Source organism: Sorex araneus, chromosome 4, assembly GCF_027595985.1.
Source record: "Sorex araneus isolate mSorAra2 chromosome 4, mSorAra2.pri, whole genome shotgun sequence".
Classification (NCBI taxonomy): Eukaryota; Metazoa; Chordata; class Mammalia; order Eulipotyphla; family Soricidae; genus Sorex; species Sorex araneus.
In genome coordinates, this window is record NC_073305.1 from 219,270,367 (window position 1) to 219,294,098 (window position 23,732).

Genomic DNA, 23,732 nt, shown 5'->3' on the forward strand with positions numbered 1-23,732 from the left:
GGGGGCGCTTAGGAGCAAGGAGCAGGGACGGACCAACACAGGTGGGTGGGTGGGTGGGTGGATGGGTAGGGACCCTTCTATACTGTGCTCACTCATGTGCATTTGCACACCCCCCACACACACTCACTCACACTCACACACACACACACAGTCTTTAGGACGGCAGCGGGAGAGCAGAGCTTGAAAATGCGGAGCAGCAGGAAGAACATACAGCCTCCGAGGACGCAGTGTGGAAGGACAGGAAGGGGGAGGTAACAGCGGGGTATTTTCTCTTTCCACTGTGCCACAGAAATCCTGCAGCTCTCAGGCCAGGCATGCTGGGGGCTGGGGGGCCTGGGGGATCTCCGAGCTGCTGCCAGGGGCCTCTGACCCGTCCCGGGCCCTGGGCACCTGCGGGCGTGGCTGAGGGGAGCTTGCTCTCTCCCGCTCCGGCCGGCCGAGGCTGCCGTCTGCCGTCACCTCGCTCAGGCTCTTGTTGGTCTTTTTCCTCTCGGGATGTGTGTGGGTCACGAGGTTTCTTGGCGTCCGGAGGCAGAGGAGCTGCCAAGTTCCACCGTGGCTGTGCCCTCCTTGCCCTCCCTGCTCACCCCGCTCCTACCCCTTCAGGCCCTGTGCCACCGCCCTGCCCTGAGCCTGGCCGGGGCAAACCCTGTCCACTGCCGAGCCAGACCCCAGCTGCTCAGGTGAGAGCATGGCGGGCTTTCAGGAGGACTAGCCACGGATCGGGGAGCAGGGGAGGGTCGCGCCCCGGCCAACTCTGGGACCTTCTGATCTGTACCGTCGATACCAGAGCGGGGCAGGCCGCTGGGTCAGCCCGACGGGGCCGTGCGGAGCGGAAGCAGTGGAGGAGAGATGTCGTGGGGTGTCGGCCGTGCACCCTGGGGACGGGCGTCCTTGACTTACCTGGCAGCGCCGGTGGGACGTGGGACGGCTTCAGCCCCGCAGGAAGAGAGTAGCAGTCAGGCAGGTGCCGAGACACACATCTTCCTCACTGCCCCCTGCACCCCCTCCCGCTCCCCCCACCAACCCCTGGTCCTGGTGGGTCTCCAGGTGGCTGAGGCCTCTGCCTCCTTGTGAGCCATCTCACCCAGGGGACAAGAGGAACCTGCCAGTTTGTGAGGACTAAATGACAAAATCATATGTGGAATAATCACGGCCGCTGTGAGTTCCATTTGCGGATCACTCACGCTGCCAGGAGCTAGGTGTCATACGAGAATCCACACACAGGGGCTGGAGCGGTAGCACAGCGGGGAGGGCGTCTGCCTTGCACGCGGCCAACCTGGGTTCAATTCCCAGCATCCCATAGGGTCCCCCGAGCACCCCCAGGAGTAATTTCTGAGTGCAGAGCCAGGAGGAACCCCTGTGGAGTGACCCCAAAAAGAGAAAAAAAAAGAAATCCACACACATCCTGATGGTCTGCCCATGGGTGGGCCACATTGATGCTACAATTCGTGCGGATATAAAACCCTCGTATATATGAAAAAGCATTTTGTACCCAGGGCTGCACACAAAGGGATTTAATTTAGATGTTTACAACGGCATCCATCTGGATGCGTAATCCTGTTGAGTGGCAAGGGCATAAGACGGGCAGAGGATGACGGGAGTTGCGGAAATGCACGTGCACCCACAGAAATGAGGCGGGGTGACGGGGAGACGCGTGCCTGAGCGCGGACACCAGGCTCGGGTCCCAGCTGTCAGTTGTCTCTGCCTGGCCGGGGACGTCTTCTAAGGTGGAACTCGATTGCCTGCACCCGGGAGAGAGCCCCACTCTAGAGCAAGGCTGACCCTTGCACTGGCCTCCCAGGCTCTGGTCTGCACAGAGGGGTCCACGTGTGAGGGCGGGTTCGGAGGTTAAAGACTCAGAGCCTGTGGTTTAGCAATGCAAATGCTGTTTCCTTTGCAAGACAAGGTGTTGGGGTCTTAGCAGCTAGCCTGAGACCCTGGCCAAATCCCCTGCCCTTAGAGACAGAAACAGGCTCTCTTCAAACAGGGCCCCAAGGCCCTGAGCCAGCAGTCCACCCAGAAGGGCTCCCTGGTCGAGGAGATGGTGGGATGAAACTTGAAAGTCACCACTTGTCTGAGCTAGCATACCCGGCCTGGAAGGGAGGGAACATAGATCATCAATTAACATCTGTAAAGGGCCTAGCGAAATGTTTTCTTCAGATACGATAACCAGGTGTCCATCCCACCCACTCCTCCCTAAAATTTCTTCTTTAAATATTGGTATGTGAGCTCAATAAAATGAGAGTTGTGTTGACCTCCAACTCTCCCCTCTCTGCGTGGTTCTTTCTTGGTGTTGGCGGTGTGGGTGACCGCGGTGCGCAGGGGGGCAGGGCAGAGGCTTCTCCCTCTCCCACTCCCTCTCCTATAGGAGTAAGTCCGGTGGCTGGGGGATCTTACCCCAGTTTGTCGGGGTTGACTGGCCAGGATCCTGACAACAAGGGGCTGCAGCCCGTAAGGAGAGCTTGGCCTCGGCACGGCGCACTGTCCGGCTGGCCCCTGGAGCTGGTGGCCACTCCCCTGCGCCCGGCTGGATGTCCGGTAGAAGCAGCAGCCTCCACTAGGCTGCCCCAGCGGGAGCCGCACCTCAGCTTCCCCAGAGGGCCCCTGGGGCGGGGTGGCGGCCCGGCTCTCTGGGACACGCTGCGGAGTCCCCCTGGGCAGCCTCTCAGGCTGACCAAGCCTGCTTTGGCGCATCCGTTGCCGGTCTCAGCGCGAGGGAGTGCCCGGCTCTGGCCCAGGTGCCAGGGTAGGCCCTGGGCAACTGTCCGCAGAGAATTCCGTCTCCTGCATCCTGTGGGTCTCTGGCCGTAGGGCCCAAATCGAGCCTATGTTTTGTGCAAGCACGAACTGTCCAGCAGTGAATAGGAAACAACAAAAAACACCCCAGACTCCCAAGACAGGGGCTTTGTCCTGTTGCATTTCCTCCTCCAGTTGAGTGTGTTATCCCTCGCCTCTTGAGAATATTCTTTTCAGTCCTACTTCTTCACTGGTGAAAAGCAAAAAACCCAAATTGTGAAAAATAAAAAGCAGTGCATGTCATCATGAGAGAGGGTAGGCCGTGTGTCAGTACAGCGGTAACATGATGGAGCAGGTGGGCAACACGCATGCTCAGGCACACAGTCCACCAACTTTGGTGCTAAGGACCCAAGGCCCAGGCGGAAGGCGGACGGGCACAAGCAGAGCTTCCCGGCAGGGGCACCCTCAGCTCATGGTAGTTCTCAATCTTGGGGATACTAGAGGCAGGACAGGGAGAGACAGGGCTTTCAAGGGACAGGCGACTCTGGCTTGCCATGTCTGTGTGTGCGCGAGCGCGTGTGTGTGTGTGTGTGTGTGTGCAAGTGTTTGCTAATGTGCATGTGTGGGCTTTGTGTGGACGCATGTATGCGTGCTCACATTCATCGTATGCAGGTCCGGGCTAATCTGCAGGGGTGCATGTGTGTGAATGCCTTTCCAGGCATGTATGTGTGTCTGTGCAGGACTGGGTGTATACATGCACACCTCCGGGAGTGACATGCTCAGAAAGCTCCTGGTAATTAAACAACGGCAGTTTCTCAGCAAGCAGATCTAGCCGTCGGATGTCTTAATCAAGGGTGACAAGGTGTTGATGGGGCAGTAGCTCTGAGACGTTGCTTCAAATGAACAGAATCGAGTTTGTCACGGGCAGTTTTCTTTTACATGAAGGTTTGGCTGGTTAAAATATTAAAAAAATATATTAACATGTGGGATGGGACTTTACCTCAGGCATTGCACAGAATAAACAACAGCCTCTATTTAGATACAGACCTGCCACATAGGAGCGCTCTTGTCTCCTCTGTTTTGGAGGATGAGAGGCTGAGTGACAGCATGTCCCAGCCAAGTTTTTAAATAATTTTTTTTTTGCTTTTTGGGTCACACCTGGTGATACTCAGGGGTTACTCCTGGCTCTACACTCAGAAATTACTCCTGGCAGTGCTCAGGGGACCCTATGGGACGCTGGGATTTGAACCCGGGTTGGCCGCGTGCAAGGCAAATGCTCTACCCGCTGTTCTATCGCTCCAGCCCCGTTTTTAAATAATTTTTAAAATTATGTGCCTTGTGTTTTATAAGGCAAATACCAGGCCCACCGCCACTACCACCATCACCACCAAAATTTTCAGAACCATCACTACATCACTGCTACACTCAGTGTCACCATCCCCACAATTACATCCTGACTGCCACAAATACCACCAGGACCACGACCCCCACGACACTGCCTCTCCCAAGGTGACCATCACCACCCAAACTACCACAACCTCAAAACAATTTCCCAAACTTTCACCACCACCCCTTCACTGTTTCTCCCAGAGTCACCACGACCACCAAAATCACCAGATGTTGACCACCACCACTTCACTGCTTTTCTCAGCATTGCCATGACTGCCAACATAACCACAATCTCACATCCTCACCAAAAAAGACCAAACGTTCACTACCACCACTTTACGCTGTCACTCAATGTCACCCAAATTACCAAACCACAATAATTATTACCCAAAATTCCCTACTGTTCACCACCACTTCAGTTTCTCACCATCACCACCAAAAATACCAAAACATGACCATCATCACCAAAAATTACCAAATTCTCACCACCTTCACTTCACTGTTTTTCTCAACATTACCATCCCCACTAAAACTACCAAAATAGAATCATCACCACCAAAAACTACCATTCACTGCCACCACTTCACCGTTTCTCTCAGTGTCACCATCACCCCCCAAACAACCACCACCGCACCACCATCACCTCTTCACTTGCTGCTCTCACCTGACCACCAAAATTACCACTATCACCACCATCATTATCGTTACTGCAATCACTGCTGTCACACCATAACCACCACTGCTGTTACCAATAATGGAGTAGAAATTTCAGCAAAAAGCTTAAGTTTCAGGGCTCACGTGAGATCTCTGTGTGGAATTTGCCACCGACAGTGGGTGGACATGACTGTAGGTAGTAATGGTTCATGAGTTCTCATTATCTTCATGTGTGAAATGAGGGCCCGGCTGCCTTCGATGATCAATGGCCAAGTAAAGTGACAATTGTTTAGAATGTGCCCAGTCCTTTCGAGAGGGTGGCGTTAGAGGAACTGGTATAATTCAGGCCATCCAGGTCAATGGTGCTCCCCAAGAACTATCCTGGAGCACTAAGGTCAAGAATTCTCATAGCTAATGGCGACCCTGGGGTCACACCCATAAGCCACCTCCTGCCAGTGCCAGATAATCTCCTTATCATCCACCCTCCAGAACTCACGGCTGCTTCTCCCCAAAGTAGCATAAAATGAGGCCCCCATAACCATGCCACCAGACTCCGCACCCGGGGCACCCTAGAGGGGGGTGGGTGAGAGCCCTCCCTGCCAGCCCCAGCAGCCAACCTCCACTACCCAACCACCACCACTTTCCACACACTTGGACTGAGCCTCACACAGGAGTGAACATATTCCTGGACACATCATCATAAAGGACACACACACACACACACACACACACACACACATATATATATATGTGTGTGTGTGTGTGTGTGTGTATGTGTATATACATACATCTCAGAGAGACTGGCAAGCTACTGAGAGTATCCTGCCCGCACGAAGAGCCTGGCAATTTCCCCGTGATGTATCCAATATGCTAAATACATAACAATAACAGTCTCATTCCCCTGACCCTGAAAAGAGCCTCCAATCCTTGAGAAAGACAAGAAAGGAGAGGCTGCTAAAGTCTCAGGGCTGGGGCGAATGGAGACGTTTACTGGCACCTGCTCGAGTGAATCGATGAACAACGGGATGACAGTGATACAATGGTGAAAGCAAAAGTTCCCAGGAAAGAACATTCCCTGTGGGGTGGGGAGGTCTTTCCCAGAGAACTGGTCGTCACTTGTGGTCTGAGAGAATGCCCCCTCGCTAACTGCCCCCATTCCTCACCTGGAGAGCGTCACCTGGTACAGGCTGGTGAGCCCAGCCGTGAGCCTGCCTCGTCGTGATCTTCCTCCATCTACCTAAAACTATTAAGAAGTGGGTGATCGCAGGTGATAAATGATGGATGAGACAGAGGCTCAGAGCTTGGGTGAATCTTGCTCTGGGTTGAATCCAGGAAGGGGTAAAAATAGGATCTTGACTCAGAATATCTGTTTTTCTCAGCCCACATTGGCCCTCTGCCTCTCATCCCGCTACCCACCACATTCGCGGAATTCAGCTGGTTTGTCTGACCAACTCTGCAGGAAGAAGATGCATGAGGAAGGGCGCCGGGCTCTGCCAGCCGGGCAGCCCCAACTCTCCACTGTCCAGAGGGTCACACGCCCGGTCACTCACCCAGACCAGGAAACCCCCCTCCAAGGAAGCACACGTAGACCGAGGACTCAGACTGTCCCCTCGCAGGTACCTTTTGAGACTAAGCTTTTATTTTTTGATATTACAAACCAGTTTTCTTTATTCACAAACCACTGTAAGTGATATAAACACTAATTTCTAAAGACAGATATACACATTTTCTGGGTTTGCAGATTACACAATGTGTGTGTTAAGAAGTCACTATATGTCACACATGATATTAATCTTTTTTTCTCCATAATTCATAATAGCAATAGTTATTTAGATAAATGAAAACATTCCAAATAAATACCGTTTAAAAAAATCCAAAATGTTGGTTTACATCTCTGACATACATTTGAAAATGACTTATTGGCATCTTGGAGAAGTGCCGAGACAAAAAAAAAAAATTCTGTACTATCAGTTGGCACCCGCTTGCTCTAAAGGAGTTTATTAAAACTACATACAATCATGGGGGGAAAGTACAGCTCGTCGGCGAAAATCAAAACTGCAAATTAATTGTACTTGAACCAACAACAGTAAGAATTCAATGTTTGTGATTCCGAATACGAGGCAAGTTCTGGATTTTGTGATCTGAGACCTTTGGGAGAGTTCTTCTCCCCAGCTCCTGTGTCTGCCGTCTTTCCCCACGCCCGTGGTCCGGCCGGTGTGTGGTTTCCAAGTAGGGGAAGTAGGGACATGAGGATATCTGAATGAGGTTAGGAAACACCACCCCCCGCCCCCCCACCCACACCCCCAAGAAGTCTGGTCAAAAGAACTTTTGGCAGGTTTAACTTTTTGGCTGATGAGTTTTCCCTTCCCCGTTCTCTTTCCAAGATGACAGTGCTCTGTCTGAAACACCAAGCTACAGAAACGCTGTGTTCAAATCTCGTGAAATTTTATTGATGGTTTTAATATCCGACGATCTTAACTGCATGCACAGAGAATGGCGGGAAAAAGCTGGGTCACAAACACATTATTTTTTTTGTTGTTGTTTGTTTTTTTGTCTTTTTTTTCAGTTTTGTTGGGTTTTGTTTGAAAGCAGAGTTGTTACAGCGATTGGCAGGTTCACAGCGGTGAGTTGGATAACTTACTAAGGTGCAGGCCCAGAGCCCGCCCCGTACACAGATGTCACTACGGCAGCTTGAGTCCTCGGGGACCTGGAAGTGGGGAGGGGGGCTGCCCTTGGTTTAAATACAAAAAAACAGGAAGACCCGTGACAGATACCCCAACTTAGGAGAACTTTGTAAACAGGACAACATGGAAAGAGATCAAACAGAAGAAAATACACAACCTGTAATTTTTCAGCTGTGACTCTGGCCCTTCGAAGAGAGGGGAGCGCGTGGTAGCGAGGGATGAAGAGGTGGGACCTACTTTTTTTTTTTTTGCTTCCTTTTGACAAATGTCCTGGGCCCTGGAGACAGAACTAAGAAAACTAGTTTGGGACTGAGCCTGGGGCTGGGAGTCGAAGTGGGTGGGTGGCTAGGGGGCGCAGGGGAGGGCAGCTTTCACGGGCTGAAAAATTGCAGATTGTTCACATCATACGGTCATGTGTCCAAAAAGTACCGAGCTGATGAAAATACCATGAATATCTCTACTCAGTGATTGCAATACTTGTAAAATGCGTCTAGAAATCCGAATATAATTACCATGTAATTCCATAAAAATTATACGTGTTGTCTCTTAACAGTTCTACTAGGCTAAAACTAAAGCTTCATGGACTGTTTCTAGCACTGAACAACTCCACTGCACAGAGGTACATTTTATACATTTTTTTTTAACCGGTACAAAGAATTTAAGTTTTTATTACTTTCTTTTTTTTGGAAAAAAAGAAAAAAATAGAAACAGTGCTTTTTATCACCTTTTTATTAATGTTATTTTTTTCCCTCCCATAATATAAAAGTCAGCAATGATATCAATAATTCATTATACTGGAAGAAATATAAAAAGAATGTTGTGGATAGACTAGCGGTTTCTAACTACCTAGTGGCTGCGTAAGAAGCTGAATACTGCCGGGTGGAACGGCCCTGCAAGGCGGGTCACAGCTTCAGTCAACTCAGACACAGCACTGCGAGAAGGACCCCTCAACCACACACCCTTTGGCTTGAACGAACGATGAGAAACTTAGAACCGTGGGTATGATTGTTGGTACAGTGGGTCGCCTCGGTCCTTCAAGTCACAAATTCCTTTCTCTTTCAGTCGATCCCCAGAGTCCCGATCTCCACCGTCCCTCCCACCCTTCCCCTTCATAAAATGAAATCATGGAGACAGGGGGGCGGGGGGAAGCAAAAAATGACGATGACCCTCACTGGTACTCTTTCCCGTAGCGGATAACCCCCCCGGAGCTTACACAGTCAGCATATAGTCATTTACAGGATATAGCACTCTGGATAGGGCCCTAACCCAGTTTTTATTTATAGCTAGCATCTCTCTAGATCAACCACAAAAATAAAATCCAAAACAGAAACAAAACTCCTACAGCCAGCAATCAAACTACGGAACCTTCAGAAATGAAAGACCCACAATATTAAAATACACAGAACAAAATATCTGAGGTATAAGATAAAAAATGTAATTTTTTTCCTCTTTTTTTTTATTTTTTAGAGTCGCTAAAATGATGTACTACTGCATGTATTGCAATACCCAGGCCTTGGAAAGCTCCCTTTCTCCCCACACTGGAAGGTTGCTATGGTTTTTTTTTTTTGTGGTTTTTGTTTGTTTCATTTTTGTTTTTGTTTTGTTTTTTGTTTTTTGTTTTTTTTTTGTTTTTTTGTTTTTGTTTTTCATTAGTATGGAGCGAAACGGTTGTATCCCCCTCGGTATATACTAGCCTGCAATGAAGAAAGTACGAGACCCACATCCTCAGCATGGCTCCTAGTCTTGGCATCAGTCAAGGGTGCAAAAGCATTCTGAAACAAAGCAATTCGAGGGGGGAGTTTTTTACATTTTCCTTTGGTAACAAAGGGAGCATCCAAAACAACAAAACAAAACAAAAAAAACAAAACAAAAAAAAGAAAGAAAAGAAAGAAAGAAAAGAAAAACTAAGGTGAAAAAATAGACACCCGAAAATAAATAAGGGGGCACCCCCTACCCTGCCCAGGTCATTCTTGCGGGAAGGAAAAGGAACTAGTTCCTAATCCACCCCAGGAACGCCCTCAAAATAACCCCCCGCCCCGCCCCCAAACCAAGTTCAGGAGGCCAGTCCCGTGCTCTGAGCTGGACCAGGGAAGGGTGGCACCCCCTAGCCCCCCCCCCCACCGGGCTGGCTTGACCCAGTCACCCTACATCCCGTCTACACTCAAGAGGTTGGGCTGGAGAGTTTATCGAATGGACTCAGCTCTCCCCCCGCACCCCTCCTGTAGACTCGAGGTGGTAGCAGAATTGTCACATGGCAAGGCAGGGTGGAGGCCTACGTCAACTTCTTGACTTGGCTCAACCATCCCTAGGGCCCTTGCCCTGGAGAGGGCTGCTGGACAGACAGATCGCTGGGTTCACGGGAAGGAGCTGCTGCAAAACAACGTGCTTCCAAATCGAGACCGAATTCCTAGCACCAGCTCCAGGGACCCGCCGTCTGGCTAGGAGGTCCCACGAAAGCTCTGCCCTGCTCTCTACGCTTCGGCCATTCAACTCCATGCCCAGGGGCACTCTCTTTTTGTTGTTGTTGTAGTTGTGTTTAGGATAAGGACTGGTCTTCCTGATCCCAAGCAGGGGAAAAAAAAACCCTGCATGCCAAAAGCTCTGTGGATGATTGCGTATGCGCGTGTGTGACGGGCACACCCCTTACTGGAGTCGAGATTTAGTGCATAGACGTTTGAACAAGTACAGGCAGATTCACACCGCCCGGACCTCTCCCAAGTTTGCCCTCCCCACTGCCCCTTCCGCACCAAAAACCCAGACACCACCCCCACCCCCCAAAAAATAAAAGTTAAAAAAATAATCATAAAGACCATTTCCCCACCCAGCTCGGCTGGCTCCTTCTAATTTTCTTAGTAGTGGGCACACGCGCACACACACACAACGTGCCTCTCTCTATTTCCTCTCCTGGGCGACTATGACTTTAAGCATGAACTGCAATAGGGGAGGAGAAGCAATCAGATTCTCAGCTGCCTGACAGCAGAGGCCTGGGCCTGGGCGAGCTAGCTCCTCTGAAGTCTCTGCTGGGGCTGGAACCTTGGGGCTATGTACATGAGCAGCCGGGGAGGGGGGGTGGGGAGAAAAAAAAAAAGGTCTGCATTGACACTGCATTCTGTTAGTGATGGATTTAATTATCAAAATGACTAATTATTCCATTAAGGTAAGTGCTCTGCTAGGTGAGACTTGCAAAATTAGAAATAGAATAACTTACATGCACTACACTGGCAAGAAATTAAGACATTTATCAAAGTTTACTGGGAGGATGAATGTGGCATTTTAGCTGCTGTTAGCACAAGAGACAAATTCAATTACGGGAAAGGGGGAGTGCGTCAACCATCAACCCGTCCGGATGGTCCCCGGTCCGGGGGTGGGGGAGGACCGGGCGGGAGGAAGCGGAGAGGGGGACTGGTACTCACCATGGCACCAACGCCGTAGGTGGGGGCTGGAGCAAGTGTGTGGTGGTAGGGGTCGGCAGCATAAACTCGTCCGTAACTGAAAGGGAAGCGGAGGGGACAGCTCAGCGACGGTAGGCACAGAGGGACGATGACAACAGCAAAATACAAAGATATCGAGACAGGATGGAGGGGCCCTAGTGGTCTTCAGAAGACAGGTTTGCCGGCGTGTCACCCACGGGGAGAAAGGCTCAGCTGTGTCCACGCAATCCTAACTCCACTGGGTGGGGCCTCTTCCCCTCTCATCAGTCACTGCGGCCTCGCACATGGAGGCCACGGGAGAAACCAGCAAGCAGAAGGCAAGGCTTTCGGAGGCCCCGACCCCCAGAGGACGCTGTCCTACTCAGAGAGAGGTTATCCTTTGCTCCTGGCTTAGCTGTCACCCATCAAGTGACATGGGGTAGACCAGAAAGGAGGAAGTAGCCCGTCTGGGGAATCGTTTTCAAAAATCTTAGAGTAAAAACGAGGATTTGTAGAGAGAAGCTTCCTCGGGGGTGTATGGGACCGGTCCCCACACCCCCCACTCTAGAACTGGACCCTGACTGGATTTGGATCCTGTCACCCCAGAAGTTCTCTCTTTAGTCATCCAAGGCCAGGTTCTGGGAAGGGACACATCGCCAATTCTAGAAGATTCTAGAAGACCTTTGATGCTTTCCCCCCCCCCCCCCTATTCGCCTCCTCCCTCTCTGCTGTGCCTTCTAGTTCCAGCTGTAGAGTAAAAAGGGAAGCTCCAGGCCTGGGATAGCTACTAAGACATGAACCAAGTGCACACACAGGACCTGAGGGCTTCAAGGCTCTCGGGAGTGGGGGTCACGCCTAATCCCGGGACTGTTGACGGCAGCTCAGAAGCTCTGTCCGTGGTGTCATGTGCACTCCCTTGAATAACCTGGCAGGTCACCCCACGGACAGGGCTTCATCATTGGTATTTCAGTATCAATCCAAACAGACATGCCTGTCACGGTCTCTGAATGCAGCGCCCTAAAGGGAAATTCCTGTGTGCGAGGTTGTTGAATGACTGAGAGAGAGACAGAGACAGAGATGGAGGGAGAGAGAGGGAAAGGGGGGAAGAGAGAGGGGAGAGAGAGGAAGGGAGAGACAGAGGAGAGAGGGAAAAAGAGGGAGAGAGAGGAAGGGAGAGAGACGAGAGAGAGAAAGAGAGAAAGGGGAAAGAGGGAGAGAGAAGAGGGAGAGACAGAGAGTGGATGAAAAGGGAAGACTGTCTGAGCAAGAGTCCACCTGCCATCTGATCCCCAGAGAATTATTCCCTACAGCAGATGCACCTGGAGGCACTGACGGTGTTTATGGCCACATAAACCAGGCGCTGGCTGTGCACTGGCTTTGACACCGGCGGGCCTCCCAGGAGAAGGCACTCTATGGAGAGGGTCATTCTCGAATGGAGCCGCTGTGCGCCAGGAAGAGCAAACACAGCACCTGGGGCTCCAATAACAACGGTGCACTCTAACTCTGATGAAAACCTAAACTCCTGGGTGTCGCCACCGTCTGTGGCCCGGGTGCACGGCCCCCACCGGTGAGCTCCCTCCCGCCCCACAGAGGTCCACTCTGAAGTTTGCCACGTGTCCCTCATGTCACACACTGAGGAACGTGGTCTGTGACGGGAGAACATTCTGCTCAAGGTGGGCTTTGTCTTGACCCTGAGTGGCTGGGATGGGGTTCTGGCCACTTCTGGCTCTGACCCGGAATCCGTGGGCTGGAATCCACACTCTCTTGGGTCTTTAGACAGGAGGTGATGCTTTTTTTTGGTGAACAGACATACGCCATGAAAACTGAACTCGGGCCCAGCACACTGGCTCCTGCTAGACCATCCTGCCCGGAGAGACTGCCCGGGCACCTCTCTACTTGGTGAGTGAGGGCTCTGGGTAGCCGTCTCTAGACGGGCTCTGTGTTGGCGCATCTGGCTCTGGCTCATGGATTCTGGCTCTTTCCTTGACATCAGTGTTTTCCAAAGCGGGTGATACTGTCCCGACCCTCGGAATGACCCTAGACGGGTAGCAGCACATTTGAGTGCAAGAGGGTGTGTGTGTGTGTGTGTGTGTGTGTGTGTGTGTGTGTGTGTGGTGGTAGAGGAGGTAATTCCTGTTATTTTGCTTGAATAGATTTTAAGGGGAGCACGGAGTCTTTTATTTTCCCTGAAAAGGGGGCAGTAGCCCAAACCAGTGTGGAAGTGTGGCCTCCTCTGAGGAAAGGAACAGCGGAGGAAGAAGTTGGCTGTCCGTTCCATCATTCTATACATCCCATCATTGGGAGTCTGATTCCAAGATCAGTGCTTCTCCGTCTTTCCCCATTTTCTGCCCATTCATCTCTCTCCTACTTGGTAGACAAGAATGTCCCAGATGGTCGCCCTCACCATGGAGCTCAGAAAGGAGGGGAAAGAGAAGGGAAGGGACTTCTGACGGGTAGGTTGGAAGCGCTCTCCATAGAGAATCACCTGACCGCACTAGTTCTCATCCGCCATGTCCTGCTCACAGCCCAACCAGGTCCATTTCAAAGCCTCCTGGGACTCAAATGATTTACAGACGTTTTTCACCTTAAACCTGCAGTGAGCTTCTGATCCTCGAGGGCTGAGCCATGAAAGAAAGTTGCTTTTCTTGTGGGCAATCTCTCAGAGAAACTCACCAAGAGTCAACTAGTTCTCCAGACACTCCTATTCCATTAGTCCCGGGACTCTTAAGAAATGGTCTTAACTCAAAGTCCTCCCTCTCTTGGGGAAACAGATGCAAGGTCAAGAAAAAGGTCAAGAAAAACAAGAATAATCGGGGTTAGGAAGAAACCGTTCACTCGTGGACATAGAGCCGGGACTCTGGTTGATGTGTGAGAACAGAGTCTCAGGTGGGAGACATCACTAATGCGATGAGTGCAAACTCACGGAGACCGGGTCAAGCTGGGCACGTGCACAGGGCACAGACAGGCAAAGGGACGCTCCTTGGGCATTTACCAAGCGCTCAATGACCTGGCATGATTTCAAAATGAATGTGAAGAAGATGCCAATTCGGAGTGATTGCCTACGCTTTCTTCTTTAACGCCTAGGGAAGTTTTACTACAAGAGTAACTTCCTCTTTGGAGGACGCTAACATGTTATGAGAATTCGCTCCCTGGCTGCTGAGCTCCCACCTTCCCTGCCCGGACCCCCAAAAAGGCAGGTCTGTTTGCCTCTAGCTGGGTTCTAGCTTCAGCCTCTGAGAGCAACCCCAGACAGCAATCAGGCAGAGATTCTCTTCCAGACAGAAGGAAAAGGCAGCAGCGGTCAGCCCTCATTACGCGGGCAGACACCTTCCCTCCCCCGGGCTGACCTCTACCTCCCCAATCCTGTGATTTTTATCATGACTATTAAAAGTTCATTTCCACAGAGGAAAAGGGACCAGGCCAAATCAAACTGAAAGCCAGGAGGCTTCTTCTCCAAGGCTAATTACTTCCCTGGAGTGACCCTAGAGTTACGAAGCGGGGTTAGGAGGGAAGAGGCGGGCCTAGCACAGTTCCTGAAGTGGCCGGACCAGGCGCATCAGAGAATAGATGCGCCAAGCACAGCCTGGAAGGTGGCAAGTCCAGGGACCGAACCCCAGAGATGGGACCACGTGGCCTGGCTTCCGTATGAGCCACCCACGGGGACCCGATGGCCAGGCAGACGTCACTTTGTGGCGGGCTGCATTCTGCACCGGCAGGTGATGTGTCTCCGAGCAACCTTCAGGTACGGTGGCTGGCTGGGACCGTGTCTTGGGACTACTTCTGGATATGCAGACCCTTATCCAAAATGTCATTTCATGACACATAACTGATCAGGCCATGCCCTTTCTGTGGCCCTCACGGGTCACCTACTGGAAGCAATGGCGGGCATCTGAAATGCCCCCATACTACTCTCACCAGCCTGGCTTAACCGGGTTCAATCAGCCTCGGCATTAAACGCTGCGTGTCTGAGTCTGTTCTTGTCTCATCAAATCACCAGCCACGGATAGCAGCAGTCATCAGATCTCTTCCTCCGACACATCATTTGTTTCTCTCTCTATCCACTCGGCCCCCACCCACCAACTTTATCTAAATAAACAAACATCTATTTAAATGAGCGCTTGTGACTTCTCTGCTCCAAACCCTTCAACAGTCCCCCAGTAATCCTAGAATAAACCCAAACTTGCAGGAGTGACCGTGACCTCCTGCGGCCACCCTGCCCCGGCCCGTCTCCTTGCTGACTCTGAGCGCACAGACAACAGCCCTACGCCTTAGAAACACGCCAGGTTCACTCTCTCCCGGGGACTGGCACAGGCTCCTCCCCACGCAAACATCCGCCCTCCCTCCTTCCTGTCTCGCCCCGAGTGAGCGTCACCTGCTCCGGCCAAATGCCTCCTTCCCCGATCAACTTTGCTCCGGGACCTGCTCAGCCTCGGCTCCACACCTGGTTGCCTGTACCAAGGCTCTAGCACGTTTAGGCTCTTTCTCAGCCTGGGTTTCTCACACACATCAGCAAGGCCACAGCCCAAGGGAACCAGGAGCCAAGCCAGCAGCCCGAGGTGAGTGGAAGTAGCCAGGGGCACGTGGCTGTGTCAGAGCAGCCAAAACGCCACACAGAATGCCAAAAAGCACCATCCTTCCAGTACCTTCTCAGTGCAGTTCAGACAAGAGAGCGTTAGACCTGGGCAGAGCCTATTAGCCTAAACCCCTAATACGGGGGGCGGAGGGACCCCAGGACTCTTCCTGCAATGCTTTCTGAAGGGTCTGGGCGGTTGCTTTCACGGATGTTCTGTAGACCTGCCAGTGAAGCCTTGGGAGTCCCTAGTCCAAAGCTTCACTGGCCGGTCTACTTCCATGACCCACCAGCATGAGTCCTCGTCTTCCTGGACATCAACCACAAGTTAAACCCAGGGGAACAGCCGGGAGCTTGGGATGAGAACATCCGGGCACGTGCTCCCCTGCACCATGTCCTTCCTCCATGGTTCAGATAAATCTGCCTCCCTGAGTCCCCTCCTGGCCCTGAAACCAGTGCCAGCCGGTCCATGCCCTGCCAGGCTCACCGGGAAAGGGGGCTGCAGCTGTGGGAGGGGTCCTCCCGAGGAGGGGGATTGGGGAGTGCTTGTGTGGTGGCTCATGAGCCCACCTCACCCTCCTTCCCAGGCCGGTGAAGGCACGGAAGGAAGGATGCATCTGGGACAGAACCCTGGGGGGTGGGGCGGGGGGCTCCAGCCACAGGTGTTTAACTGGTGACTTACAGAGAGAGTCTAAGATGCTACGTTAGAGTCAGATGCACGGGTTGGCTGCCTTGTGAATGGGACCTGGAACCGGTATTTATTGCAACACTTCATCATTCCCAAAATTTATGGTCATCTACAGGCTCCAGGGTTGGCTGAAAGAAGCCCAGTGATGATGCACTCCCCTTGGCTGTACCGGTAACCACCCCACGCCCCCACCCCCCAGCAGATGGGTTAGTTAAAGGGACAGTGAGAACACAGTGGCTCATTCCACTCTTTATAGTTCAAGAGTCATTCATCCACCCTCTCCTCTCATGTCCTGTGACCCCAGGCCCCCCGTCTCAGCAAGAGCTGAGACACAGAGAGAAAATGGAATACTTGGTCTCAGATGCAGTTCCTGCATGGGGCAGAACTCTCTCGGGGCCCAAATGAAGCAGAAGTGCAGACCTTTGTGCCCGTCCAGCAGAGGTGAGGGCCAGAGCAGACATTCGAACTCGGATCCCCGGTCTCTGCCTTGTCATTTGGGGCTGCAAATACTTCCTCGGGATAACAAGCTGGACGGACGCGTCTCTGCTCGTCACACACTCAGAGCACCAGACCTGATCTTTGGGGAGCTTTGGGGAGCGGCCAGCCCAGGTCTAGATTTCACCCGCGTCCGGGCTATCTCAGGCCTCCCGTGAAAGGGTGGAGGGACAAGGCTCTCCTCGGGCGGGCGGGAGGGATTCTCCTTCACCGGAAGAGCTACAGATCAATAAGCTGTTTTTTTTTTTTCCTCCACCTCCATCCCACCCACAGGGTGATCCTCTGGGTTACCTGCTCGAGTAGGTGATCCTCAGGCTGCAAAAACGCTCTGCTCTTGGGCAGCTCTCGGCGGAGAGGAGCCACGGACAGGCTCGGTCAGGAAAAGGAGCAAAAGACAAGCTGGGGGCAGAGGGGGTGTCCCTGGGCTCCTGAGTCCCTCAGCTCCCCCCACCCAGGACACTAGTTTCTTATCTGATACAACCCACCTGGGTCATGTACCTCCTTGAGACGCAAAAGCAGCCAATGCAGGAAGACCCCAGGGACACATGGCAGGAGGCAGGAGGCCTCGGGGAGAGCCTTGGTGGGGTGCAGCTCCTGGGTCTGACAGGGACCCTCAGCCGGAAGGACGCTGTTATCCCAGAGCAGAAGCAAAAGGTCCCACTTCACAGCGGGAGGAGCAACCCAGGCGCGGGGTTCCACTGGAAGGATGCGGGATTCCACTGGAAGCCACCCCAGTTCCCGCTAGGGACACCTCAGCCCATCTTTCTCATGACAGGACCCTCCTACCCAGACCCCCAAACATCCACCAAACAATCCAAAGGCTAAAGATGCCAATTTTCCATCCCTAAGTCACAGAACCCCACAACTCTCATGCTCTGGGTTCTGGGTTCGTGTACCGCACACTAGCTGGAGCTCACAGTGGCCGTGAACGAACGGTCATGATCGGGCCAGAACTTCCAGGGACAGTTCCCAGCCTGGCAGAGACTTGGAGTCAATCCACCAAGAGAGACTGTGGGGTTGAGCAGGTTTGAGTCTCCGAACTTTTCAAGACGGGGAGCTGGGAAGAGCTGAACATGCCGCCTAGTTCAGAACACCCAGAAGGCCTCGGCACACCGGGAACACCACCGCACACAGGGAACACCACCGCACACAGGGAACACCACCGCACACAGGGAACACCACCGCACACAGGGAACACCACCGCACACAGGGAACACCACCGCACACAGGGAACACCACCGCACACAGCCACAGCTCTGAGGAAGACAACGCCAGCTGGGGAAGCAATTCCTCCAAACGAAACCCACGAGGTCACGGCCACTTGGCTGTGACATTCCTGAATTCTGTGGCCGTTCACTCCTCTGACATGGCTTTGACATGACGACCTGAACAATTCCCCGAGGGGATTTCTTAGCTTCCTGGGATTTTAAATCTTAAAGGGAGAGGAGGGAGCAGGGATCTCCCAGGCACTGCAGCTTGCGACTAAGGGGACTCATGAAATTCGGTTTTGCCCAGGAATACTTGTTCCACATCCAAGCTATGCACAGAAGGCACAGAAATCCCCACACCCACGGGATCTGGAAGCAGCAGAACAGCACTCACCGCGGCCCACCACAGAGATCTGTCCTCCTCTGACCTCTCTTGTGACTCAACAACTCCTCTGAACCCAGCAGAGCAGGCCTGAGGTCAGAACCTGGCCTCTCTCTCCATCAGGGCAGTGACCACACAGGGTGCCACTTCCAAGAATAACACTCTTGCCATCCTGGAAGTTCCCCAACACTGAAAGGACCCCCGCTGTGTCCTCCTGAGCACTGCACCCCAGACTGTTTCTCCTAGTGAGTCTGAGTCTCTCTCTGGGGTCCCGACTCCTGATCCATCCAAACCACTCGAGATTTCCCAGCCTGCCTTGAGATGAACGTGGCACCCGGCACTGGCTTCTCCCACTGGGGGTGCCCGCAGGCAGCCTGGTGTGGGACCCTTCTCGGGACCATCAGTGACCCCTGCAAAGAAGCAGGGCTGAGGGGCAGTCATGGGTTGCCCTGGACCAGTCCTAAGGTCACATCCGGTTTCAGCTGCTTCCTGGAGAATGCAGGAAGCTTTCCCGTCAGTGCCAGTGTGTCCATCCATAAATGGAGATACTCGTGGGGGCATCTTGGCCATAGGTAGAAGTGAGAGGCCACCAGTCAGTAACCGAGGGGACATCTGTTAGTGATTCTATTAGACCCCACGGAGTTGGCTTATCCCCCTTCTGAAGATCTGAGCACTGGAATCTCCTGCACCCAGGGAGGTGGGGTGGAGGCACAAAGCAGTTACTAGGGCGAGTAGGTTCTGGGTCTTGTCCCCCAAGGATGGCCTTGTATCGTGTACACACAAACATACACACACACACACACACACACACACACACACACCCTTTTCAATTAGAAGCAGAACAAAAGGAAAGTCTGAACAGAAATGCCCAAGTTCCAAATTAACTGTTACACGTCCCTCCCCGGTGAGCAGCCCGCAGCCCTCTCAGAGACTGGTTTTGGGGACACGCAACTCTTTGGATAGTCATGCCAGCAAGACGAAGACCATCCCGGCTCTCTATGGTGGCACCCATCATAAATATGACAAGAGACACGGACACGTGCCTGTGGGAACATTGTGAGTTTTCTAGTAGCTGCATTTGAAAAATGAAAAGGAGCCCAGGGCACGCGGGGGTCTGAGGTCCAAACCGGGAAACAATGTGGGTCCCTGGGCACTGCCAGAAAGCAACCCATCAGCACCAAGTGAGGAGGCGGCCCTGCGCACGGTTAGGTACGGCCCAAAACCCCTCAGAAAGAAGATCAAAACGAAGCGGGAGTTATTTGGTTTTCATTGGCCCGATCTATGGACAACAGTATTGTTCCAGTGTAACAGCTGCATCAGCTACTGCTCTGGGGACAGAGACCATCAGGTGCCAATTCATGCCTTTTTGGTCAGAGTTTCAGTTCTGGAATCCACCAAGACTCCCAAATGCAGATTTTCAGCATCTTATCGATCTCTCCCTCCATGGAAAGAGAGAGATGCGGCCTTGGGTCAGCTCTGAAATCAGAGGTTCCCGGTGCCCCAGACTGGGAGTAGTAGCTGCATGAGAGGCAAGAGTTTCCGCTTTGCTATTTGAATGTGGGTGCCCTGGGTCCTTGTATTACTGTGCGGGGGGTGGGGGGAGGCCTGGAAGACTTCAAGGAAGCCCGAAGTCCCAGCCTGTGTGGAGTGAGCTGTCTGGAGGAACACGGGGCCAGGACGCAAGTGACAGCTGATTGACAGGGCTGTCTCACTTTTTCAGGCTTGATTCAAAATTCTCAGTTCCAACGGAACCTCATAAGGCATATCACATTTTATTAATTGAGTCACCGAAGCCTCAAGGAGAGCTCTCTCAATTCGAAATGGGATCAATAGCGATTCATTAAGGATTGACTCAGCAGACACCCCAAATTAGAGAAGGGTAGCAACCACGTCTACTCAAGTTGGGTCAACTTGCGTTACCTGCAGTCTCTTGGAGGGATGGTGTGGGGGCCACTTGGTGTGAGTTGTGAGAGCAAACAAATCTCTCTTGGGTCCTAACGTGGCACCATATGGCCCATTTCTAAGCTAATTCATAACCTAAGAGATAAGACAAGATTTACTAGGGAATGGGGAGACTGACAATGGGTATACCCATTAAGATATTCACTGTAGCACTGTAGCACTGTCATCCCATTGTTCATCGATTTGCTCGAGCAGGCACCAGTAACATCTCCATTGTGAGACTTGTTGTTACTGTTTCTGACATATCAAATACACCACGGGTAGCTTGCCGGGCTCTGCAGTGTGGGCAAGATACTCTCGGTAGCTTGCCGGGCATTCCGAGAGGGATGGAGGAATTGAACCTGGGTCAGCTGCATGCGAGGCAAACGCCCTACCTGCTGTGCTATCGATATTAATGTGCATATCAATTAATCTGGATTTGGGGCCATACCCAATAGCACTCAGAGCTTATTTCTGTCTAACCTAGGGATCACTCCAGGGGACCGTATGTGGTGCCGTGGATAAATCCTGGGTTGGCCGTGTGCAAGGCGAACACCTTACCTGTTGCATTAACTTTCCAGCTTTGTAACACTTTAAAGAAACTTACTTATTTTAGGGAGCATGGGAGCCATATCAAGGTGTGCTTTGGGGTCACTCCTGGCCATGTGGGGAGAACCGTACGCAGTGCCAAGGGTCAACAGGTGTGGACTACGCACAAGGAAAGCGACTTACCCCTGTACTTTCTCTCCCCCACCATTTTCCTGTGAGCATTTTTTCCCCTTTTGTTTAGCGTTTTGTTTCTGGCTGTGCTCAGGGTTTACTCTTGGCTCTTCCCTCGGGGATCACTCCTGCTGGTGCTCAGGGGACCACTGCAGTGCCAGGGATGGAGCCCGGGGTCAGCCGCGTGCCAGGCCTTATCCTGTTGACATTTTAAACCAACACCCCTTCCCACTCCACCCTTGGATGGCAGACTCCATCCTTCTAAGGTTCTGAAATGGCTGTGACATTCATGTCCCACAGAACGGGCATCCACAGCGTGCAACGCCCGACTCTAGTCTTGGGCTTGCCCCTCCCCGCGCCCCCCCCCCCCCCCGCCTCACAGGAGAGACTGAGGTGAGCGAGGCCAGGAATGGAGCAGGGCAGAGAGCAGGGCCAATATCAGAGAGGCTGATAAAAATGGGCCCAGCTGGCACTTCCCACTATCAATTGAGACTCTCTTGGACCGCTGGGGTGAGGCTTAAGCCAATGTTCTTACTGGTGCCGCTGGGCTCCCAGTGGGCCCTCAGGATATCCCAAGGGCCCAAGGGCAAGTGAAAAGTCACATCAAACAGGGGTGACACAGCACACGTTTCGAGGGACCGACTAGTAGGACAAAGGGGCCACAGGAAGAAAACAAGGTAGGAAGGGGGGCACAGGCAGGAGAAGGCTGAGAAACACTGGTTTGGGCCACTGGAAATGTGGGGGCTGACTTGATCGGGGAAGCCGCCTTGGAGTTTCAGGGGCCCTGCCTGGCGGAACAGAGAGATTTTCCCCCTTTCTCTGTCCTTGCCAAGGGCATTCTTCCATGCCTAGAGGGTGAGTGGATGGGACGTCCTGGCAAGTGACTTCCTGTGTCCTTCCCCAGAGATGTGAAGGCGTTGGGTATCAAATGTACGTCTACGTGTCAGGCTCAGCTCCACTCCTGGAGATCATGGCCTACGCAATTGCACATGGATGAGCTGCACGGTCCTCTCTCTCTTTGCTAAAATCAACACATTGTCAAGGTCCCCTCGTCCTTGTTCTAAGTCATTGGTTAGACTTAAAAGCAAAAGGAAAGAAAGAAAAGGAAGGGGGGGGGAACCCAAACAAAACAACCATGATTAGTTAAGGCATCACCTATCTCAACATTTGACTGAGTGATCCTATGCTAATGAAAGCCCGAATGTAACCCTTCTAAACCACACGGAAGCCAAAGGACAGGCGTGACTCTGAATGACACATCCGAGCATGCAACTGTGCAGTTTCCCTTTGCCAGTGTCTTCATTTCAAAAAACAGAAGCATCTGTCTCAGTTCTGTGTCTTTTCATGTGTTTGAAAGGAAACGGGGGATCTTTACTGAATAGAAGCAGGATCCCCTTTCTAGGAGACAGAGATCATTGCACCCCCTCATGCCTCTAGCTTGATAAGGCCAATCTTTCAGGGCCTAGAATACAGAGCAGTCATCTCAGAAATATCCCGAATCATTCTCATATAAATTTGAGTGAATCCCAGACATTAACGCATGAAAAAACACAGAAGCAACCCATTGGGGGGGAGGGGCTCCCTCATCTTTCCCCGTTTACTTTAACACAGGAACACTGGGCATTTCATCAGACTTTACGGTGGCTTCATTCTAATGGTTCTACTTTTCCGGATCAGGTATTATTATTCAAACTGGAAATAAACTATATCCAAGTTAGCCAAACACCTAATGTTTTTCGAGACAGCGGTGACTATGGGCTTTAGCTCAACTCCAAAGATAAACAGCCTTCGGTTTGGTTTTTCATTTTTAACTCAACTTTCTACCAGGGACCAACTGCAGCATGTGAAGGGGTTAAAAAAAAAAAAAAAAAGAAAGAAAGAAAGAAAAAAAAAAACGAAAATTGAGTTTTGGGTGGGTGCATCAAGAAGTAGCAATGTTTGTTACCTGCAGAGGTGTTACAAGAAATTTCATCTGCTGCAACGAAGACGAACTGATTTCTGGAAGAGAAGATAAAATTCACAATACTGCTCGCTCAGGGAGGGCTTGTGCTGCGGCCGATTGGCTGAATGTATTCAGAGGAGGGGAGGGAAGGGCATTGCGTGTGGATGGAGGTTGCGAGGAAATGTGTTGATATATCTCAGACTTAGAAGGCTTCGAGATCATGAGACAGGCATGCGGGACCCTTTTCCACACAATCATGGCAATGTCAGAGTATGGACCGTGTACAAGCTGTGGCACCCGGGTAGGATCACGATGTGTGACCGACATGTCATGCCAGGAGACAGTGCTCAGACAGGGAGGGTATGTTCAGACTGTGCTGAGACAGGCGTCTCTGCTAGGTAGGGAGATTTCCTTCTTAAACACAGAGAGGCAAAAGAATACACCACCACTATCTAGGGGAAATCATATAATTCCCAACTCTCTTATTAGAGTACAGTAGAAAAAATATATTTTTTCTAAAGGAAAGGGGAAAAAAAGTCATTTCAGAAGAGAATGTTCCATAGGGTCTGGAGATGGTTCTTCATTTCCTTACCACGCTAAGCTGGCTACCTGAAGTCATAAGAGAACTGGCCGATTGAAATCAGCATGGTCTTGCCAAATTGCATTTCAGGATGCAGTATGAAAAAAGAAAATAAAAATGGAAAATGCTGTATTGACTTCGACTGTGTAAATCCAGGAAGATGATAAAACTCCCTCAAGATGTTTCCAGCGGGAGCGTGTTCTCCATGTCCGTTTCTACCCGTTAAAAGACAATGTGTTGTTATCTGGAGTTGCAGCTTATTTCTCCCCACCTGAGAAACGTTGGGGTCAGGGGGCTCCTAGGGTCTTGAACACAGATGCTGCCTCTCTA

At 51.8% G+C, this 23,732-nt stretch overlaps 1 protein-coding gene across 34 annotated transcripts in view; it reads right to left on the reverse strand.

The window, feature by feature from the left end:
- Positions 1 to 6,399: 6,399 nt before the first annotated feature.
- Positions 6,400 to 23,732, reverse strand: part of RBFOX1 (RNA binding fox-1 homolog 1) — a 1,316,266-nt gene continuing 1,298,933 nt past the window's right edge. For 25 of the 34 annotated variants that reach the window (XM_055136054.1, XM_055136041.1, XM_055136046.1 and 22 more), the window contains 2 exons: positions 10,880 to 10,955; positions 6,400 to 9,238 (listed from right to left, as the gene is read on the reverse strand). In XM_055136054.1, the coding sequence (XP_054992029.1) occupies positions 9,116 to 9,238; positions 10,880 to 10,955 (199 nt within the window). In that variant the 3' untranslated portion in view covers positions 6,400 to 9,115. Of the gene's footprint in view, positions 9,280 to 10,879; positions 10,956 to 22,825; positions 22,879 to 23,732 lie in introns of all 34 variants that reach the window. The other 9 variants (XM_055136051.1, XM_055136045.1, XM_055136037.1 and 6 more) reach the window with 3 other exon arrangements.